The 20,375-nt window shown below is 42.0% G+C and overlaps 1 protein-coding gene across 1 annotated transcript in view; it reads left to right on the top strand.

The window, feature by feature from the left end:
• Positions 1–20,375, top strand: part of RNF125 (ring finger protein 125) — a 93,311-nt gene that overhangs the window by 50,468 nt on the left and 22,468 nt on the right. The window contains exon 3 of the mRNA XM_045458554.1: positions 4,788–5,793. Coding sequence (XP_045314510.1) covers positions 5,630–5,793 — 164 coding nt within the window. The 5' untranslated portion in view covers positions 4,788–5,629. The remainder of the gene's footprint in view (positions 1–4,787; positions 5,794–20,375) is intronic.

Here is a 20,375-nt window from a genome sequence, read left to right on the forward strand (position 1 = left end):
CTTCTTTTTAGAATGCTCTGCCTTTCTTTCCTTCACTCCAGTTTCCTTCTATCTGGAATGTTCTTTGTTTCCTCTCCTCTTCATTATATCCCCCTGGGATAAGTTAGCACCATTGCTGTTTCTCTGTCTACACATGGGTCTTATATCAAGTGATAAATGCAATGCCACTTTTCTTGTCCATCTTACCTACTAGGTCATGAAAGTCCTTGAGGACACAGGACAAAAACATCAGTAAGTTTGGTTGCAAGCAACAAAACTCAACTTTGAGGAAATTAATCAAGAAGAAAAAGGAAGTACTGGTAAGATGCTACATAGTTAGAAGATAAAAAAGGAAGTGCATCAGCTTAGGAAGGACAGACACCAGAGAAGCTGCAGACCACAGCAACAGGAACTTCTACCCATGCCAAGGGAGGCCCATGACAGGTAAAAGGCAGAGCCTATGATAGGCAGCCCCACGAAGTCTTGTGGGATGATGAAAAGAAAATTCCTCTAAATGAAGAGTGTCTGGTGTCGTTAGGGAAGAAGTGGAGATGCTTGGCGGAACAAAAACAACCGCTGTCCACTTCACTGGGTCTTGCTCCCAGTTGCGCCCACCCCCACCCCCACTCCCGTGTCTGGTGCAGACCTGGACACATAGTAGGCTCTTCCTGAATGGGAAATGAACGATGTCAGAGAGAGAACTAACACTACCTGCCAGACAGCGAGCAAGCGTTTCAATGTTATTGCAGTCAGTCTCTCGCAATTCTACAAGTACATGTTATCTGTGTTTTTCAAATGAGGAAACTAAGACCAAAGAAGTAACTTGCCAAGGTTACTCAGTGAGCAAGAGAAACAGCTAGGATCTTGAAAATGGACTGTACTGCTTTCCTTCAGTGAGAAACATAATGCTATTCTCCATGAGAAGCATACCTTATGTTGAGTTTTGTTTTATTTAATAACATCCCTTTCTTCCATAGCATGCTTTTTTAGGTAACAGTGTCTTAGAGATACCTCCATGTTATCCACAGTAGAGGACGACCAGTATTGCATGAAGTTCATAGACATTAAGAACCAGATTTCTTGAGGGGTACCTGGATGGCCCAATTGGTTGAGTGTCCGACTTCGGCCCAGGTCATGATCTCACAGTTCATGGGTTTGAGCCCTGCTTCAGGCTCTGTGCTGACATCTCAGAGCCTGGAGCGTGCTTCAGATTCTGTGTCTCCCTCTCTCTCTCTGCTCCTCCCCGACTTGTGCTCTCTCTCTCTCACTCTCATAAATAAATAAATAAATAAATAGGAACCAGATTTCCTGGGTTGGACTTTGAACTCTGTTTTTTACCATAAATGTGATCTAAGGTAAGTTTTTAAGCTATCTGTACCTCTCTTTCTTGGAAGCAAGGATGATATTAGTTACCTATGTCCTAGGGTTAATATGAGGATTAAATTAGTGAACACGTATAAAGTACTTAGATTAATATCTGATATGTAGTTAAGTGCTATAACAAAAGAACATTACTTGTTCTTTTTTTAACTATTGCATTGCCCTCCACAGTATGTATGGACTATAATATATGTAATCATTCCTGTATGAATAGAAATTTTGTTGGTCGCAAGGTTTTGGTATTATAGACAATGCTACAAAGAACATTCCTGTTGTGCCTCCTTGTGCACATGTTTGTCCACATATTGGTTCAAGGAGTAGAACTGCTGAGTTAAAGGACATTTGTATGTAAAAGTTCTAATTTTTATCTATTGCAATGGATATCCACAGTACAAATGTCAAAATGTGCAAAAGGTCATACAGTAAAAGTCTTTCTTCCCACTCCATGTGATATCAGAGATGTTGATTATAAGGCTTTTAAATTTCCTTTATACTAATTTATACTTCTGATGCTAGCCAGGACCTAGAATCTGAATCGTAAATTTATTCTCTGGCTGACACCATCATCATCATCATCATCACCGTCGTCATTGTCACCTTTATAAATTTATTAGGAACCTTATAAATGATATTAGATACTTCATTTTACCTAGCCTTCCCTATTTCATTGTCCTGCTTTATACTACTTAATTTTGTCTTATTCTTTTTCTAAGATTCTAAGTGCTTCTTATTTTTACACAAGTCCCTTAGTAAAGAGCACATAGATTTTTAAAACAAAAGATCTAGAATAAAAACACTTTTGTCACTTATTTACATTATGTAGCCTTTGCTAAGTTAAATTCTCTGAGCCTATAAAATGGGAACAATAATGTCTACCTATGAGATTAGTATTGAGTTACATATATAAATATAAATATATGTGTCACTCCCTACATGTCAGGTACTTTACATGCACTATCTCTAACTCTTGAAGTAGTCACAAGCAAGATTAATAGGAAGGCAAATGCAGCAGACTATGAGAAAATCAAGGAGATAGTAGGAGATGGACGCGGTGTAGAAAATCACCAAACTAAGACCTGAACTTTGAGTTGGAAGAAGTTGAGAGTGGTGGGTATTGGCAGGAAGCGTTTAGGCAGAGCCAAAAAAGCATGTGTAGAGGTCCTGAGGTTAGAGAAAACTTAGTTACTCAAGGAATGGAAAGAAATAGAGAAATTTAGGACCATGGAAAATAAGGGAGAGAGTGATAGCAGATGGGGCCAAAAATAATTATTTTGAATTCCGTCTTTCCTTTCTGGTTTTGGAGAGTGTTTTGTGTAGACGTGATTGTTGGAGCTGTTCTCGCCATCTTTCTGCCCTGAGAAAGACCCTGGGATGGCAAGAGGCTGGACACTTGAAGACATCACTGAACTACTGAGCCAACTCTGGAAGTGCTCACCTCTGGACTAATTTATCTTATTAGATAATAAATATCCTTATTGATTAAGGCAATTTTAGTTGAATATCCCTACCACTGAAGGCATCTTAACTGATTATATTTAATGAAAGAGGAAGATCACACAGGGCTTTGTAGATCATATTAAAGATCTGGAATTTAATTCTAAGGGTTATGGAGAGCCATTAAATGCTTTTAAGCATGTGGTGAATTTTGCTTTTCAAGAGATCACTTTAGTTGCAATGTGGATAATAGATTGAACAGTGGCAATAGTGGAGGCAAGTGTAGAGATACAAACTATTGCAACAGGTAACACAAGAGAATGCAATGATTTAAAACATGTGGTTGCCATGGGAATAGAGAAAAATGAACCTGTTCAAGAGATACTGAGAGATACACTGGAGGCAGAATTGTGAATTGGATTGTGATTGATTCGATGTGAATGAGGAAAAGGAAGAAATCAAGATGGCTCCCAGGCATCTGGATTGAGCAACCAGCTAGATTGTAGTGCCATTTACTAAGACAGGGATAAACAACTGGAAGTAGAACAGGTGGGAGATTACTATAATGAGTTCATTATTGGACATGTTGAGCTGAAGGTGCCTGAAGCAACGAGGCGGTTATGTCAAGTAAGCAGTTGGACATCTGAGTGGCTCAGAATAGAGATAAAGACTTACGAGTCTTTGGAACCCAGATGGTAACAGAATCTATGTGATCTTTGAGATTCTTAGGGAGAGGGTGAGGAATGAGAAAAGGCCCTACAACAGAATCCTAGGGCCTCCAGCACTTAGTTTTTCCATGGAAAAGAAGCCAGTGAAGGACACTGAGAAGAACAGTCAGAAAGAAAGAGGGAAAGTCAAAGAGTTTCTACAAAGAAGGCGTGCTCGACAAAGAAGTCGTGCTCAACACCTACAAATGCAGTTGAGAAGTCAAGGAAGAAAAAGACTGAAAAGATTCTGTTGGATTTAGCCACATGAAGGCCACAGGTGACTGTGAAGCAACTTTTAGACAGAAGAAGCAACTTTTAGACAGATGGAAGTGGAGTGGTTCAGTTCAGAACCCAGTTTGGACTGGATAAAGAGAGGAAAATTCAGAAATGGAGACACAGATGGTAAAGAAGCAGGTCAAGAAATTTGGCCTTTAAGAGGACATAGGGCAGGAGCTGAGGGACAAGTGGAATCAAGGGAGGGTTTTGTTTTTCTTTTAAAGATAAGGATGGCTATCTTTCCTTTACCTCTATATCCAATTCATTAGCAAGCCGCTTTAGGTCTTTCTCTTAAAGGTATCCCAAGTCTGTCCATCTCTCACCTTCAACCCAGATAACTCACTGGTTTCAGCCACCATCATCCTCACCTGGATTAATTCAGTAGTCTCCAACTGGTTTCTCTGCTTCCATTTTTATTTTGTTCTTGTCTTTTTGAAATCATAAGGCAGTCATGGTAAATGAAATCACGGTTTTGAAATATAATCCAAACTCTTGGTCTTGGCTTATGAGATTGAGTATGTATGATCAGACTCTTCTCCTATCTTACATCCCATCTACCCCACTGTCCCCCTGTGTTCTGGCTCCACGGGCTTCTTTCTGCTCTTTGTTGCTTTCTCACTCACTGGTCTCAGTGCTTAGCAAGCTTCTTCCTACATCTTTGAATGGCTGACCCCCTTTCATTATTCATGATTGCTCAAATGACTTTTTTGCCTCATCCAAATAGTCTTCTCTGACCTTCTTATCCTCCCCATCCCCATCCTCAGTCCTGTTTTACCCTATTCATGGCTCTTATCATCTGAAGTGATCTTGTTCATTTATTTGTTGATTATATCTTCTCATTAAAATTAAAGTCTGGGGGAAACTGGGTAAGGTTTATAGGATTAATATGTATTACATGTATTACTGCATGATATATGTGTGTATTATATATTACTATGTGTTATGTATAAAAGATAAACATGTGAATCTGATTATCTCAAAATAAATGTTTTCGGTTTTGTTTTTTTTAAGTAAGTTCTGTGAAAACTGGCATTTTGTCTCCTTGTTGGGAACTGTGTCACCATCACCAGAACGAAGTCTGGCATACAGTGGGCACTAAAGAAGTCTTATTAAATGTGTGACTTAATAAATGATATATTTGGTCATGTCTAAAAGAGGATGGGGCGAAGAGTACCAACAATAGCAGGAGACCCTGAGCCAAGGAAACCCGGGTCGTAGAATTTAGCACTGGAATCCTTGTCTTACAGTTGAAATTCGAATCCGGGTTTCCAGAACCCTTTCACCGCCCCATACTACCTCTCCATTAGTGGAGTATTGGTTAGATGACTGAAGTCCTGGCGACACTCGATCAAATTTTGCCTTTGTAGCCTATGGTGATTCCCACGGTGCAGGGCAGATAGGACCAGCACCTTTCGTGTGGGGTCTGGTTCCCATAAAGCATGACCAGGCCCGCACTCTCCCTAACTTGCAAGACTGGGTAAGGAGGCTGTGTGCAATAGCCTGGAAGGCTCACTGAAGCGCAGGTCCTCAGCTCTGCAGTTGAGGTTTCAGGTTTCAGTTCTCCCAGGAGCACGAGATGTCGCAGCGTGCACGGTGCGGCTGCCGCCTCCGCCTCCCCATCTCCGCTAAGGCTGCGCTCGAAAGCCAGTTCCAGGCGCGGCCGCGCACACTCTTCTGCCCTAGACGAAGGTTGGGCGCCGTGGCTGAGGCTGCTGCTAAGCTGCAGTAGCTGGGCGCGCTGGGAGGCGGCGAGCACAGCTGGGCCGGGACTTCCTTCCTCTACCGCAAGACAACAAAACAACCCGGCAGCAGGCACTGAACACTTGGCAGCTGTCTGGGCGAGAGGCGCAGCCATGGGCTCCGTGCTTAGCAGCGATAGCGGCAAATCCGTCGCCGCCTCGGCCGCCCCGCGGGCCCTGGAGCGCAGGGGGGACCCGGAGCTGCCCGTCACGTCCTTCGACTGCTCCGTGTGCCTCGAGGTGTTGCACCAGCCCGTCCGGACCCGCTGTGGCCACGTGTAAGTGCCGGGGGAGCTCGGCTCGCGCGCCCACCCTGGGGAGGGAGAGGTTGGGGGAAGGCATGGAGGATTTCAGGAGCCAGCGCTCGAATGAAAGTACCGCAGGGAGACACCTGGACCCGTCGAGTGCGGGCCGCGGGAAAAATGACCAGTCGGAAGGTGACACAGGATTTCAGGAGGCGAAAACATTAACAAGCGGGCTCTGCAGCGCCTCCCCCCATCACCCCAGCTGCTTATTCCCGGAGCCCAGGTGCAGAGCCCCAGGGATGGGGATCCCAGGAGCGGGACCCGCCGGGAGCCGGGGCTTTGCCAAGTGGGGAAAGTGCTGTTGGCTGGAGAGCCAGCACCCGCTTCGGCACAAGGCAGTGGGCTCCTGCAGAGCATTTCTCCCGCTGAACTCAGTCAATCGGGCCGTGCTTCCCCCTCGCCCTCCCCGCAGAACCCAGGTCGGTTTTGTTTTGCTGGCTTGTGCACGTGTTCTAGAACGCCCACTGAGGCTAGCCTCTTGAGCAAACAAAGATCTGAGCAAACTGTCCTTCCACCCCCACCTCCCTTTCCTAACACGGACATTCAGGCCCCTGAAAGATCAACCCAAACTGGAACGCCCAAGTGACTCTGTAGTCCTAACAGTTTAAGTACCTGTCAGGGCGGGCCTGGGATTTGAACGTTAGCACGGAGCCCTGGAGTGTAGCCGTTTAAAAACCCAGCCACAAAGTGACGGGAGCTTGCAGACTACCCTCCCTTACGCAGCGCTTCCCTAAATCGCCGGAAAGTATAGATAAAAATAACTGTCTTAAAAACCAGGTACCATGGAACTAAAACTTGCTGTTAGTTTCTAAGAAGAGTTTAAAAACAAAATCCCTATGTAAAACGCGTGCTTGAGTAACTAGTAATAGGAGTTGGATCTGTGGATTCGTTCACTCTGTTTACATAGAAGCTTGCTTTCCGTGGCTGCCTGGGTGTGTGGCCGAGTGTGTGCCTGTTGGGGTCGGGGTGCGGGGATGGGGGGTGGTTGCATAGAGAGCGGAAGCCCGCCTAATATCTTTGGCCGGCCGTTTATAGTTTGATGAAGCTCCAAGGCAATAATACCGCAATGGCTAGTTAAGTGTTTTTGGCTTACCAGGAAAAAAGTTACCATATTATAAATGCACGTGCACAAAATGTTTTTAAAAGGACTGAGGTGGTCCTTGACACCTATAGACCAGTAACTGAGAAGCAGTTTTCACCACTGAAAAGCCCAGTAGTGAGCCAAGGAAGAAAAATGCAGCCCACACAGTGTTTTAAATAAAGAGTGCCCTGGGCATTATTTTGTGGCTGCATTTTCAGGGCCTGTTGTTACAGCTTTGTACTTTAAACTCAAGTCTAATTGACCTCCTGTCTGATTACTGATGTTGTTTCTCAGCTGTCCAGATATAGTTCATTGACATAAACCCCAAGACCAAGATGGAAGCCAAGATATTGTTGTGTGACGGTATAATATATTGATTAGCTCAGGGCAGTAATAACCTTGTGGTAACTACATTTAAATTTAGCCTGAATGAGCATTAAAACTTTAAAGTTGCCCCAAAGATACACAGTGGGTGTCAAGTCTTGAAGGTGTCTTTTGTAGAACTGAATTGAATTGGGTGACTTTGGTATTGGAGATTGTTATCTGATTGGGGATAGTTTTCTATCCACCCCTGCTCCTTTTGGAGTTTGAATACTATAACTTACTGTTCGCAGGGTTTTGGTTCTGCTGGAGGATAATACATAGGTGTAAAAAGTTAAATCTTTTGTTTAATCTTTTTCTTTGTTAGAGTTTGAATAGGAAACCAGCAACTGGAAAAATAGTCATGAAGTAGCACAACAAGGGCTGGAGGAATGGCCTTCCCTCACTTTTACTGTTCTTTGTTTTGACAAATCTATGTCCATTGTTCTGGCTGTGGGCAGAATTTCCATATTCCTCCCTTTGGCAAATTTACTTGGGCCCCTTCCACTTTCTAAATGTTAACTCCAATTCCTTCTGCACAGGAGACCGTGAGTACTGTTAACACCATTTATATTTCTGAAATGAATTACTCTCTTCCATTGACCTTTGATTGGAAAATGAAGAAATGCAGATGAAACCTGTCTATATTATCCCATATGGAAGCTAATTTCCAAACTTTTTGAACTTGTTTGTGTATGCTGATTTCTGTTTATAAACTGATTTCATAGAGGGCTCCTGGGTGGCTCAGTCCTTTAAGGGTGCCACTCTTGATTTCAGCTCAGGTCTTGATCTCAGGGTGTGAGTTCAAGCCCCACATGGGGCTCTGCGCTGGGTGTGGAAGCCTACTTTAAAAAAAATAATAATAATGAGTAAAATAAAATAAACCTATTTCAAGTCAAGCAAGATATTAATAATGGCAAAAATACATTGAATGAATATGTACATAGCACTTTATAAATCGTATTGTGATGCAGTAGAAACAGTGGGCTTGATTTGAAATTCAGCCCTGCTACTGACCAGCAGTCTGACCACCACGTTGCTGAATCTCTTTGACTCTGTTTCTTCATTTGTAAAATAGGGTGAATAATGGAATTTTTATGAATTTTTAAGAAATGTAAAAGTAGCTCATCATAAGGCCTCAATACAGGATTTCTATTTCCTTTAAAGTCATTCCACAAAGCAAGAACCCACAAACAGTATTATTTCTTATCTTTATATTTCTTTTGGAATAAAACCGGGCCATAAAAGATTGATCTATGACATTTTCAAGATGTCCCAGATAGCCTTTCTTTTAGCTTAGTTCTTTTTCCTTTGGTGGCCTTGAATTTAAGAAGTTCTATTTTAATGCTCTGTCATTTCAAATTGACTCTATTCATATCTCTGTATCAGTTGTTAAAACATATTTTGGGGGAAAGGTTTCCTACCTCTACTTTATCTTCTACTATCAGTGGGTGAGGGGGAGGGGGTAGATGAGGAGGGGGCAGATAAGTTGAAGCTGTATAAAGGAAACTGAAAGGGAGTCTGATTTATATTTAAAGTAAGTATTCAAGGAAATTTGTTGACCAGTTGGATATGATAAAGGGGGGAGAAAGGAGTGGAAGGCAACTCCTTAGCAAGTAACAGATAAAAGGGGACAGAGTTCAGCTCAGGAGGCTGTTAATGAACAAGTGATGGGGCTTGTTGAGCATACAGTGGTCTGAGAGGGAAATATCCAAATAGAAATATCCCAAAGGCACTGGGACAATGGGTTTGGGGAAGGGTCAGAGCTGGAGCTAAGGGAGTTAGTTATCTAAAAGAATCAAGAGGTTGAGGGGTGCCTGGGTGGCTCAGTTGGTTAAGCGTCCGACTTCTTCCGCTCAGGACATGATCTCACAGCTCAGCTTGTGGGTTCAAGCCCCACATCAGGCTCTGTGCTGACAGCTCAGAGCCTGGAGCCTGCTTCGGATTCTGTGGTCTCCCTCTCTCTCTCTGCCCACTACCCCTTACTTGTGCTCTGTCTCTGTCTCTCTCAAAAATAAATAAAAGCATTTAAAAATAATTTTTTTTAAGTATATCCCTTGTCATATAGAGATAGGTGTTAGGGATAAAAAAAAATAGGCGAGGAAATGGGATGGGAAGTATGTGGGAGAGATGCAATTTTAAAGATATTTAGAGCAGTGCTTCTCAAATTATCTGCTGTAAAGAACCACTGAGGTTTTGTTTGTTTTGTTGTGTTTTTCAGCCCATCACTGACCAATACTTTTATAAAATAAAAAACATATTATGGGAAACTGAAATTAAAAAATACCAAAGATACATAAAACACAAGCCCTCATTTTAAAAGTTATTAAATATACTCGACAGACATAAAATTACTCTGTCAGATTTCTATGCAAGCTTCTGAAAATACTTCTCTCAATTTCTATACTTAATTCAGCATGAACTATTAATAAACAGGGTCTCAACAACCTTTTTCTGGAGGAAGTTAAAAGGTGAGGAAGGTAGTTCATCTCGAGAAAAATGTAAGGGGCAGTTGCATGGGGTGTGGGACATTTATTTTATTTTATTTCTTAAATGTTTACTTATTTTTGAGAAAGAGAGAGTGAAAACAGGGGAGGTGCAGAGAGAAAAGGGGGGACAAAGGATCCAAAGCAGGCTCTGCGCCGACCGCAGACAGCCCAATGCCGGGCTTGAACTCCTGAACCATGAGATCAAGACCTGAGCTAAAGTTCGATGCTCAACCGATTGAGCCACCCAGGCGCCCCTAAATGAGGATTTTGAACAGAGTCATGGCATGAGCTGATTTAAAAGGATGACTCTGGCTGCTGTGTTGAGAATGGACTGCAGTGGGAAGAGCAGGACCAGGAGAGTGAGTTAGGAGGCCACTGTAATAATCCAGCGAAGAGACCAGGACCAACCAGCAAGGGAACAGTGGAGGTGGTGAATGGTAGAATTTTAGATCAGTATGAAGGTGTAGCTAACAAGATGGATTCAATGTGGAGTGTGGGAGGAAGTGAGGAGTCAAGGCTGAGTGTAAAGTGCTTGGCTTGAGCAAAGGTTGGGGTTGCCCTAATTGAGATAGGAAAGACTGGGAAGGTAGAATGAGGAACAAGGCCAGGTCAGGCGTTCCATAACTGACAGGCCAAGTTTGGGACAACCAAGAGATATTGCATAGGCAATTGGATATGTGAGTCTAGAGTTCAGAGGAAGATCTGAGCTGTAGATAAATGAAACTGGGAATCATAAACATATCCTTGATATAAATCCATGGGACTGGATGAATTTATTGAGGAGTAAGTGTAGTCAGAAAAGAATAGAGGTCCAAGGACTGAGCAGTGGTACATACCAACATTTGGAAGCTGAGACATGAAAACCTGAAAATCAGGGGCACATAGGTGGCTCAGTCGGCTAAGCATCCAACTCTTGGTCTCAGCTCAGGTCATGAGCGCATGGTTCATGGGATTGAGCCCCACATTGGGCTCTGCACTGGCAGGGAGGAGCCTGCTTGGGATTCTCTTTCTCCTTCCCTCTCTGCCCCTTCCTTGCTTGTGCATGTGCGCGCTCTCTCTCTCTCTCTCAAAATAAATACATAAACATTAAAAGAGAGAGAGAGAGAGAGAGAGAAAACTTGTAAAAGAAGTAGCCATAGGGGTAGGAAGGAAACCATCTGGTGTCCTGGAGGCCAAGTGAGTGCAAGAAGCACTTTGGAGGGAAGAGGGATCCATTGAATCTAGTGATGCTTGAAGGTCTGGTGGATGAAGATTGAGAATTGATCACTGGATTTAGTAATGTGGAGGCTATTGGTGACCTTGAGAAGAGCAGTTTCAGTGGAATGGTAGGTGCCAAAGCCTAATTAGAGTGGTTTGGTGATCGATCATAGGCGCTAGAGGAAAGAAGCATAGGAATTCCTTTGATGTAGTTGGGAGGCAAAGCGAAAGAGAGAAATTGGGACAATAACAGGAAGGAGAAGTGGGATCAAGAGAGTTTTCTTATAAGAGAAGAAAAATGGTGTATGCCACATGGTTATGGAAATGAATCAATAGTGAGGGGGAAACTCATTCATGGGAGAGGAGAGAATTTCAGAAGCAATGCTCTGGAGTGGGAGGGAGGTGCTGGAATTTACAAGCCAGGATTGGGGAGTGGAGGGAGGATTGGCCTTAGCTAGGAGAATGGACAGTTTATTCATTTCACAGGATGTAGAGCATTAAATGGGCGCAGATGCAGGTGAATTGAAGAAGTGGAATATTGTGGAAGTTCCTAACTGATTGCCAATTATCATTGACATATTATTTGACCTATGATTTGACTTCAAGATGAAACTTGGAAGTTTAAATATGAGCATCCAGACCCCTGATGTTAAAGCAAGTGTATACAGAATGACTCCTCTTCCCCGTGTGCTTGGGTTAAGCATCACTTAAATTCAGGTGATTAGAATCTCTTGTACCATCAAGGTCCAAACACTCTGGAGAGCCATTGCTGTAATAAAAGAATGCTACTTCCTACATTGCTGTTCCTTAAAAGTCTGGCACTTAGTAGATGTTTAATATTAGTTGAATTAATGAATGAGTCTAAAATAAAATGCAGATTGAATACTTTGGTGAATGTCCCTCAGGCAGGAACAACCACTCTATAGTGACAGCCAACGGATGCTATGTAGTTGAGTAACAGATAGCAGTTCCATCATAGGTTTTGAACTCCATTATTTTTATGAGGTTACTCATCTGTCCCTGTATTACTGAGAATTTCAGAAAGATGTGATTAAGCTGGCCTGAAATATGCCTCCTCTGGTGGTTGGACTGCTCTGTGTTTACTTAGCAACATTAGTATTGTCATAGGCAAATTAAATATTAGTGATCTGTTAAATTATGTATTCTCTAACAAACAAAACCTAAATAATGTAGCAGATTGAGTTTTATGCCGAGATTTTCCTCAGAACTTGGCTGCGGGCCCGTGGACCAGGAGCATTGCAGAATCTTGGGTCCCATCTCACATCTACTGAATTGGGAACTGTTTTCATAGGATGTTTAGGTGATTGATAGCCATGTTAAAGTTTGAAGCATGGCTTTAGCCAACCCTATTTAATTGACAGTCAAATACAGCAAGTTGAGGACAGCATTTGAAGGTTAAAGAGAGGCACCCCTCTAAGATTTTAAGTTAAAAAAAATAGAATTTTTCTTTAGGGGATTAAATTTTATTTATTTGTATTTTAATGTTTATTTATTTTTGAGAGAGAGAGACAGAGCACAAGTTGGGAAGGGGCCGAGAGAGAGGGAGACGCAGAATCCAAAGCAGGCTCCAGGCAGTAAGCACAGAGCCCGACGCGGGGCTTGAACCCACAAACTGTGAGATCACAACCTGATCAGAAGTCAGTTGCTTCACCATCTAAGCCACCCAGGCTCCCCTAGGGGATTAAATTTTAAATCAACATATAATGTGGTATAGAGATATGCAGAGTCAGGTTTTGGAAGCTGAACCATTCCCGGGATGGACTTTGAGTGGAACCTAATTGAATACATAAATACATCAAAGGAAATCTTAGGGGCAGTGGGTGGCTGGAGGGTTTATGCTCTAAGAATAGCTGTACTCAGGCCTGTCCAGGCTGATGCTTGTAGGTGAAGAGGGAGTGGGGTGTGTGTGGGTGTGTGTACGTGTTTATTGCCCTACACTGGAATGTTTTAGCCTAAGATTCTTATCACCTTGAATAACAATAGCAATTCCCCTTATTCTATTCACATTTTCAAGCTTACCAAGCCCGCTCAAGATTTTCATTCAGCTTCCCATCAGCATGCCCACAGTGAGGCAGCTTCTTGAGAACAGAAATAAAATGTTAGATCTACCTCATGTTGCCAGTGGCTCTTCCAGAGTCCCATTTGGGATGATGTCTGGATACTTCTTTTGCCTATTTAGCCTTAGACCCCATGGAGTCCCTAATGCATCCCTTCCCTCCTTACTATACATAGGGTTCAGTTTTACCTCTTGAGATTGGGTACATAATTGTACCCGGTGTCCTCAGCAAGCCTTTCCTTAGTTTTCTACAATGCTTTGCTGACCTCTTCATTATAAGGGTCTTATTGATAATCACGTAATTTCAGGAAACAGCAAGGAGTTAATAAAATAACTCTTGGGAGCAGGGTATTTAAGTTTCCATCTGGTTTCAAAGATCTTAGAGTCATTTCCATATGAATGAATCCATAATTCATTTCTTCAGGGGCTGCAAACAACAAGTGATGTAAATGAATGTGGAGGGTGAGTACTCCACAGGATGGGGGCATTAGCCCACATGACCACAGGGGAATTGAGTCCAGACTTGGAGGAGACTAGCTTTTCACGAAAAGTCAGAAATTTGGGTTTAGTTGTAAGATCTGATTTTAAAGCAATGGCAACTCCCTCAGAATTTTTAAAAAATATTTATTTAGTTTTAGGAGAGTGCAAATGGGGAGGGTCAGAGAGAAGGGGACAGAGGATCCCAAGCAGGCTCTGCACTGACAGGCTGACAGCAGCGAGCCCTGTGTGGGGCTTGAACTCTCGAACCGCGAGATCATGACCTGAGCCCAAGTCGGACGCTCAACTGGCTGAGCCACCCAGGCGCCCCTCACTCAGAATTTTTGAAAACATTGAAGTAGTTTAAAAAAAAATACAATGCCTTCTATCCTTAGCTTCTGTCTTTCATCCAATTTCTCTTCATTCTGAGTATGTCTTTTATGATTGATCATTCTCAACCACCTTATGAAGGTGGGGAGGGGGCAGACAAATAGGAATCGCTTATTGTGTTCATTTCTATCACTTGGGTTCTTTCAGAAGGATACAACAGTGTTATTGATGGGAATGTTGGGCCCTGCCCAGAAAATTCTCCTTTGATCCATTCCTCATAAGTGATTTAGTTATTTCAGTTTACTGAGTAGCTACTATGTGCCTGGGGTGGGGTAGGAAGGAGGCCTGCAAGATTCTGAATGGTTCTGGGGCGCCTGGGTGGCTCAGTCGGTTGAGCGTCCAACTTTGGCTCAGGTCATGATCTCACAGTTTGTGAATTCGAGCCCCGCATCAGGCTCTGTGCTGACCGCTTGCTCAGAGCCTGGAACCTGCTTCAGATTCTGTGTCTCCTTCTCTCTCTGCCCTTCCCCCGCTCACGCTTTGTCTCACTCTGTTTCTCAAAAATAAATCAATGTAAAAAAAATTTTTTTTAAAAAAGGATTCTGAATGGTTCTGAGCTGTATGTATTTCGGTGCTCTTCTTAATGCAATGTTGTTGTTTCCAGTCTATTGTCCCTGGGGCATTAAAAAAAAAATTTTTTTTAATGTTTATTTATTCTTTGAGAAAGAGAGAGAGCATGAGCAGGGGAGGGACAGAGAAAGGGAGACACAGAAGCAGGCTCCAGGCTCCCAGCTGTCAGCAGAGAGTCCGACACGGGGCTCAAACCCATGAAACACGAGATCATGACCCAAGCCAAAGTCAGAAGCCCAACCGACTGAGCCACCCAGGCGTGCCATCACTGGGGCATTTTTGTTTTGTTGTGTTGTTTTTCAGTTTTATTGAGGTGACACAGTACAATTCACACAGTGTACAAGTTGATGGATTTTGGTAGTTATCTATAATCCTATAACTACCTCCACAAACAAGACCTAGTACAGTTAATTACATTACCCTAAAAAGTTCCTTCAAATTCTTTTTTTTTAAACATTTTTGTTAAAATTTTTATTTATTTTTGAGAGAGAGAGAGAGTGCAAGCCGGGGAGGGGCAGAGAGAAGAAGACAGAGGATCTGAAGGACTCCAAGATGGCAGCAGAGAGCCCAATGTGGGGCTCGAACTCATGAACTGTAAGATCATGACTTGAGCTGAAGTCGGATACTTAGCTGACTGAGTCACCCACGTCCCCCTCCTTCACCTTGTTTGTAGACAACTCCCTTCCCAAACCCCTGGCTCCAACAACCCCATCTGCTTTCTGTAACTACGTTTTGGGATCCTACAATAAGTAGTCTTTTGTGTTTGACTCATTTTACTTATTATAATAGGGCATATATTTGTTGTCATTTGGTATGTCATAAGTCCCTTTGCCTCACTTCCAAAATAAATTCTAAATCTGTCCGCTTACACTGTCTATTGCCTCTTTGCTGGTCTAAGCCATCCCCCTCTCTTGAACTTACTCTTCCAATGACTTAAACCTAAGCTCCTCACTCTTAGGAGGCTCTTGTACCTCTGTAATCTGTTCTTCAGGGACCCCAAGTGATCTATATAATGTAAGTCAAATTGCATCACCCTCCTTCTTAAAACCCTCCAGTGCCTTCTGATGACCCTTAGTTATGGCTTTATGGTCTGTCTCCTGACCCTTTACTCCCCTTTCCCATATCTCCAGGTATTCTCCCTGGGACCTCCTGCCTTTCAAGCATGCTGGCTTTCTATACCTCAGCAACGTTGTCCCTGTCTTTTGTACTCTTTGTTTTCAGCTTGGAAAACCATTCCTAGATCTTCCTTAGAGTGGTGCCTTCAAGTATCATCTCAGGGACCACCCATCTAAATGCTCTCTCTGCCCCATTCAATTTTTATTGTCAACTGTTTTCTTCTCGAAGCATTTATCATTTGCCGGTGTATTTGTTTACCTGCTTATTGCTTCTCTCCCATTTCCAGAACTCTGAGAGCAGGGACCTTCGGCACTGCCACGATTTCATCTTGAACACTAACTGACAATAGTAAGCAATTACTAAAAATGTCACCAGTGCATGAATGTTTGTATGGGTGGGTCTAGGGAGGTTTGTGCAGATTTATGCATTCTCTCATAAAGTCTTCTCTATAACCATGGATTAACTTTTCTTGCTAAAAGCGATGGTTATAAAAATTCTTTATGGAATTTTCTCTCTTCAACCTTTTATTGTATTCCAAATTGTTTTGCGCTCTTTAAATTTATTTAAGTAGGACGCCTGGGTGGCTCAGTTGGTTTAGCGTCCAACTCTTGATTTTGGCTCAGGTCATGATCTCACGGTTCGTGAGACTGAGCCCCATATCAGGCTCTAAGCTAGTAGCAAGGAGCCTGTGAGCCTGCTTGGGATTCATTCTCCCTCTCTCTCTGCTCCTTCTCCCCTGCTCATGTGCATTTGTGCACACACACACATACTCTCAAAATAAGTAAATAAACTTAAAGAAATTTATTTAAGTAAGCATAAATGCAGCATAATCTTTTCTTCAGATGGAATTTGGATGTCCTTAAAAAATATTTTTAAAAATGTTTTTTTCGGGGTGCCTGGGTGGCTCAGTCGGTTGGGCATCTGACTTCGGCTCAGGTCGCGATCTCACGGTCTGTGAGTTCGAGCCCTGCATCAGGCTCTGTGCTGTCAGTTCGGATCCTGGAGCCTGCTTCAGATTCTGTGTCTCCCTCTCTCTCTGCCCCTCCCCACTCGTGCTCTGTCTCTCTCTGTCAAAAAAAAAAAAAAAAAGAATAAACGTTAAAAAAAAATTTTTTTTAATGTTTTTCTCTTCATGTTCCATTAAACATTTCAGGTTTCTCATCCTCCAAAAATTTCCCTTCCTAAATTTACAGCTAACTTTTTCTCAGGAGTAAACAAACTTTAAGTCATAGTAAGATGGTTAATTTTCCCTAACGTTTTTTCCCCTAACGTTTTATTATGAAGAACTTCACACCTACAGCTAAATTGGAAGAAATTGTGCAGTGAACACCTAGATCTCCACCAACTAGATTCTACAATTGTTAATTTTGCTATATTGCTTTTATCTCATTTTATCACATACCTATCCATCATTGATCCACCTTACTTTTGGATACATTTCAGAGTAGATTACAATAATCAGCACACTCAATTCCTTCTTCTCTCAACATACATAGTACTAACCAGACTTCAGTATTTGTTTATGTTTTTTCGGGGTAAATTACACCTGTCGTGAAATGAATACCTCCTAGATATAACCCCTATTGAGGTACAGAAATTTTCGTTACCTCCAGATAGTTCCCTCATGTCCACATATCGCCAGCCAATCCCTGTCCATGTATCCCCCATGGGCAACCATTGTTGTGAGTTTTTTCCTATCCCATAGGTCAGTTTTGCCAGTTTTAGGACTTCATATAAGTAGAGTTTATACAGGATGTGCTCCGTTGTGTCAGACTTCTTTCGCTCAGTATATCTTTTCCTTTTTTTTTTAATGTTTATTTATTTTGAGAGAGAGTGAGTATGCGCATGGGGAGGGCCAGAGAGAGAGGGAGACAGAGAATCCCAAGTAAGCTCCATACTGTCGGCACAGAGCCCACCTCGGGACAGGATCCCACAAACTGTGAGATCATCACCGGAGCTGAAATCAAGAGTCAGACGCTTAACCCACTGAGCCACCCGGGCACTCCTCACTTGGTATGTCTTTGAGATTCATCCATATTGCTGTGTGTATTGTAATTTGTTGTTGTGTAGTACGCCATTGGGGGAATATGCCTCAGTTTGTTTATTCATTTTCTTGTTGCTGACACCTGGGTTATTTCAAGTTTGGGGCTGTTATGAAAACGTTCCTTATTAATATTCTTGTACAAATAGACATATGTTTTCACTTCTCTTGAGTGAAAACATGGGCTTGGTATTGCAGGACCAAAGGGTGCCTATATATTTTGTTTTCTAAAAAACTACCAGACTGATTATAATTGATTAACTTTTTTAAAGAATCATTTATTGTGTAGGTAATATGGTTATAGGGTTAAACTTGAAATTTGACGATGAAAATCTCCTCCTTCTACCACATACCCACCTCTTCTTTCCAGTTCCCATTTCTCCAACGAGTAGGTAAATGTTCTTTTTTTTTTTTTTTAATCCTTCTAGATGCTTTTATACATCTACAAATTATAAATAGCTTATACTATATACATAGTTCTACACTTTGCTTTCCAAGAGGTTGTATTTTTGAGTTATCTTGCTTTTGTACCTTGTTACATAGCTTATATATATACACACATTACCTAAACCTGAATATCCCCATATGGATTCTAATTAGATAACTCATATAATGCTTGATCACTTGTATACTTCTTATGCTAACGTACTAGAGTAAGGATATTAAATTCTCCAGTTCACAAGATTTGAATTTGATAACTGTACCTTTAAGGGGAGAATTTTAACCTCAGATTAAAAAAAATTTTTTTTTAAGTTTTTATTTATCTCAGAGAGAGAATGAGAATGCTTCTGGGGAGCTGGGGATGGACTGGGGAGGGGCAGAGAAAGAGGGAGAGAAAGAATCCGAAGCGGGCTCCAAGCTGTCAGCGCAGAGCCCAATGGCTAACTAACCGCTAAGCTCAGATTTTTTTGAACTAAGTAGTTCTGCAATCTTATTTCTGCACTCTAAAACATGAGACTTAAGTTGCAGTGGGATCAAGTTCATTTCCTTATTGGTAACACTTTAAAAACTCGTGGTTTTTATGTACTCAAAACCAGCAAGGTCAGTTTGTTCCAAAACACTTTAGCCTTGATGTGTGTTCTCCATTTAATAATCACTTTTGTTAAGATGAGGACAACTAATTGACTGATCTACCAGATTTGCAACTAATATTCTCTCATATAATGCAATAACGTTGATGTATGCTCATTTGAGAGTTTCCTGCCACGTCTATCATTGTGTAAATAATGTAGGGGAATTATAGTTGAGGGACTTGGTTTCTTTTAATGCCTGAAGTGTGCTACTTTTCATGAATATCTCCTAGGCATTTCCATTGTAGTTATCAATTGTAGTTACAAGAACACTTGCAAGACCCACAAAATGACCATAGAAATGTACTCTGTAAAGCCCACTGGTTTATACGAGTACACACACAGTCTCAAAGTGTTGCTGCTTCTGCTGGTCACTGGGAGGAACTGAGATGACTTAAAAAGGACTACAGCTCTTTATTGACTCACATGGGGTTTGTTCTGGTAAAGCCATCCTAAATTAAAGTCAGTCGAAAATGCATTTAATACACCTGACGTACTAAACCTCATAGCTTAGCCTAGCCTGTAACCTACCCAAATATGATCAGAACGCTTACATTAGCCTACAGTTGGGCAAAATTGTCTAATACAAAGCCTGTTTCATAAGTGTTGAATATTTCCTATGATTATTGACTGCTGTACTAAAGGTGCAAAACAGAATGGTCATATGGGTGTAGGATGGTTTTAAGTGTATTGGTTGTTTGCCTGAGTGACTGACTGGGAGGGCCCGGCATTGTAAGAGAGCACCATACTGCATATTCCTAGCCCAGGAAAAGATCAAAATTCGAAATCTGAAGTATAGTTTCTACTGAATGAGTATCGCCTTTGCATCACTATAGTCAAACAACCATTAAGTGGAACCACTGTAAGCTGAAGACCTTCTACACAGACTTTTGAGCCCCGACCAAAACTACCTGGGGTTCAGGGTGTGTAAACTTGGCAAGTTCTTACACCTCTGTGAACAACCTCAGTTTGCCTCCAGTCAAGTGAGGAAAAGGCAGAGCAGCATTTTAGGGTTACTCTGGGAGCTAGCTGAGATCATGTCTTTTAGGGTCCACCACAGGGCAGGGCACCAATATTAGTCTTCTGTTTGTCTTGGTATAAAACTCAAGTAAGTTGTGAGGAAAGGGGAAGGTTTTTAGTTGACTAAAAACAAAAACAAAGTATCATCCGCTTGTTCCTAAATTAAAGGAACCGAAGGTATTGTGTCAGAGGTATAACTTGAGCGTATGGACCACTTGAAATAAATACCCTTCAAAAGTACACTCTGAGAACCACTTCTTGGGAACTCAAAGAAGTGCAAGGGCAGAATGTGCCTTACAACTTGCAGTTAATCACCTGTTAATCACCTGAAGCACAGAGAAGGAAAATACAGCAGAGGACTTCGATCTCTTGATTCTGGTAGGAATTTCTCTTGAAAGAACGGTTACTGAATTTTGAGTCGGAAAACCCAGCTTAAGACCAACCAAGTTCAGGTACTTTCTACAGTTGTGACCTTGCAGAAGTAACTTAACCCTGATGTGCCTCAATTTCCTCTTCTAGAAGTGGCAATAGTGATCTTTCCTAGGGGTTTGTTAAGGTCAAATGAATTAAGGCACTTGGAAGTGTTTTAAAGTTTGTTAAAAATAAAAAACAAAAGGGGCGCCTGGGTGGCTCAGTTGGTTAAGTGTTTGACTTCGGCTCAGGTCAT

Source organism: Leopardus geoffroyi, chromosome D3 (genome assembly GCF_018350155.1).
Source record: "Leopardus geoffroyi isolate Oge1 chromosome D3, O.geoffroyi_Oge1_pat1.0, whole genome shotgun sequence".
Taxonomy (NCBI): Eukaryota; Metazoa; Chordata; class Mammalia; order Carnivora; family Felidae; genus Leopardus; species Leopardus geoffroyi.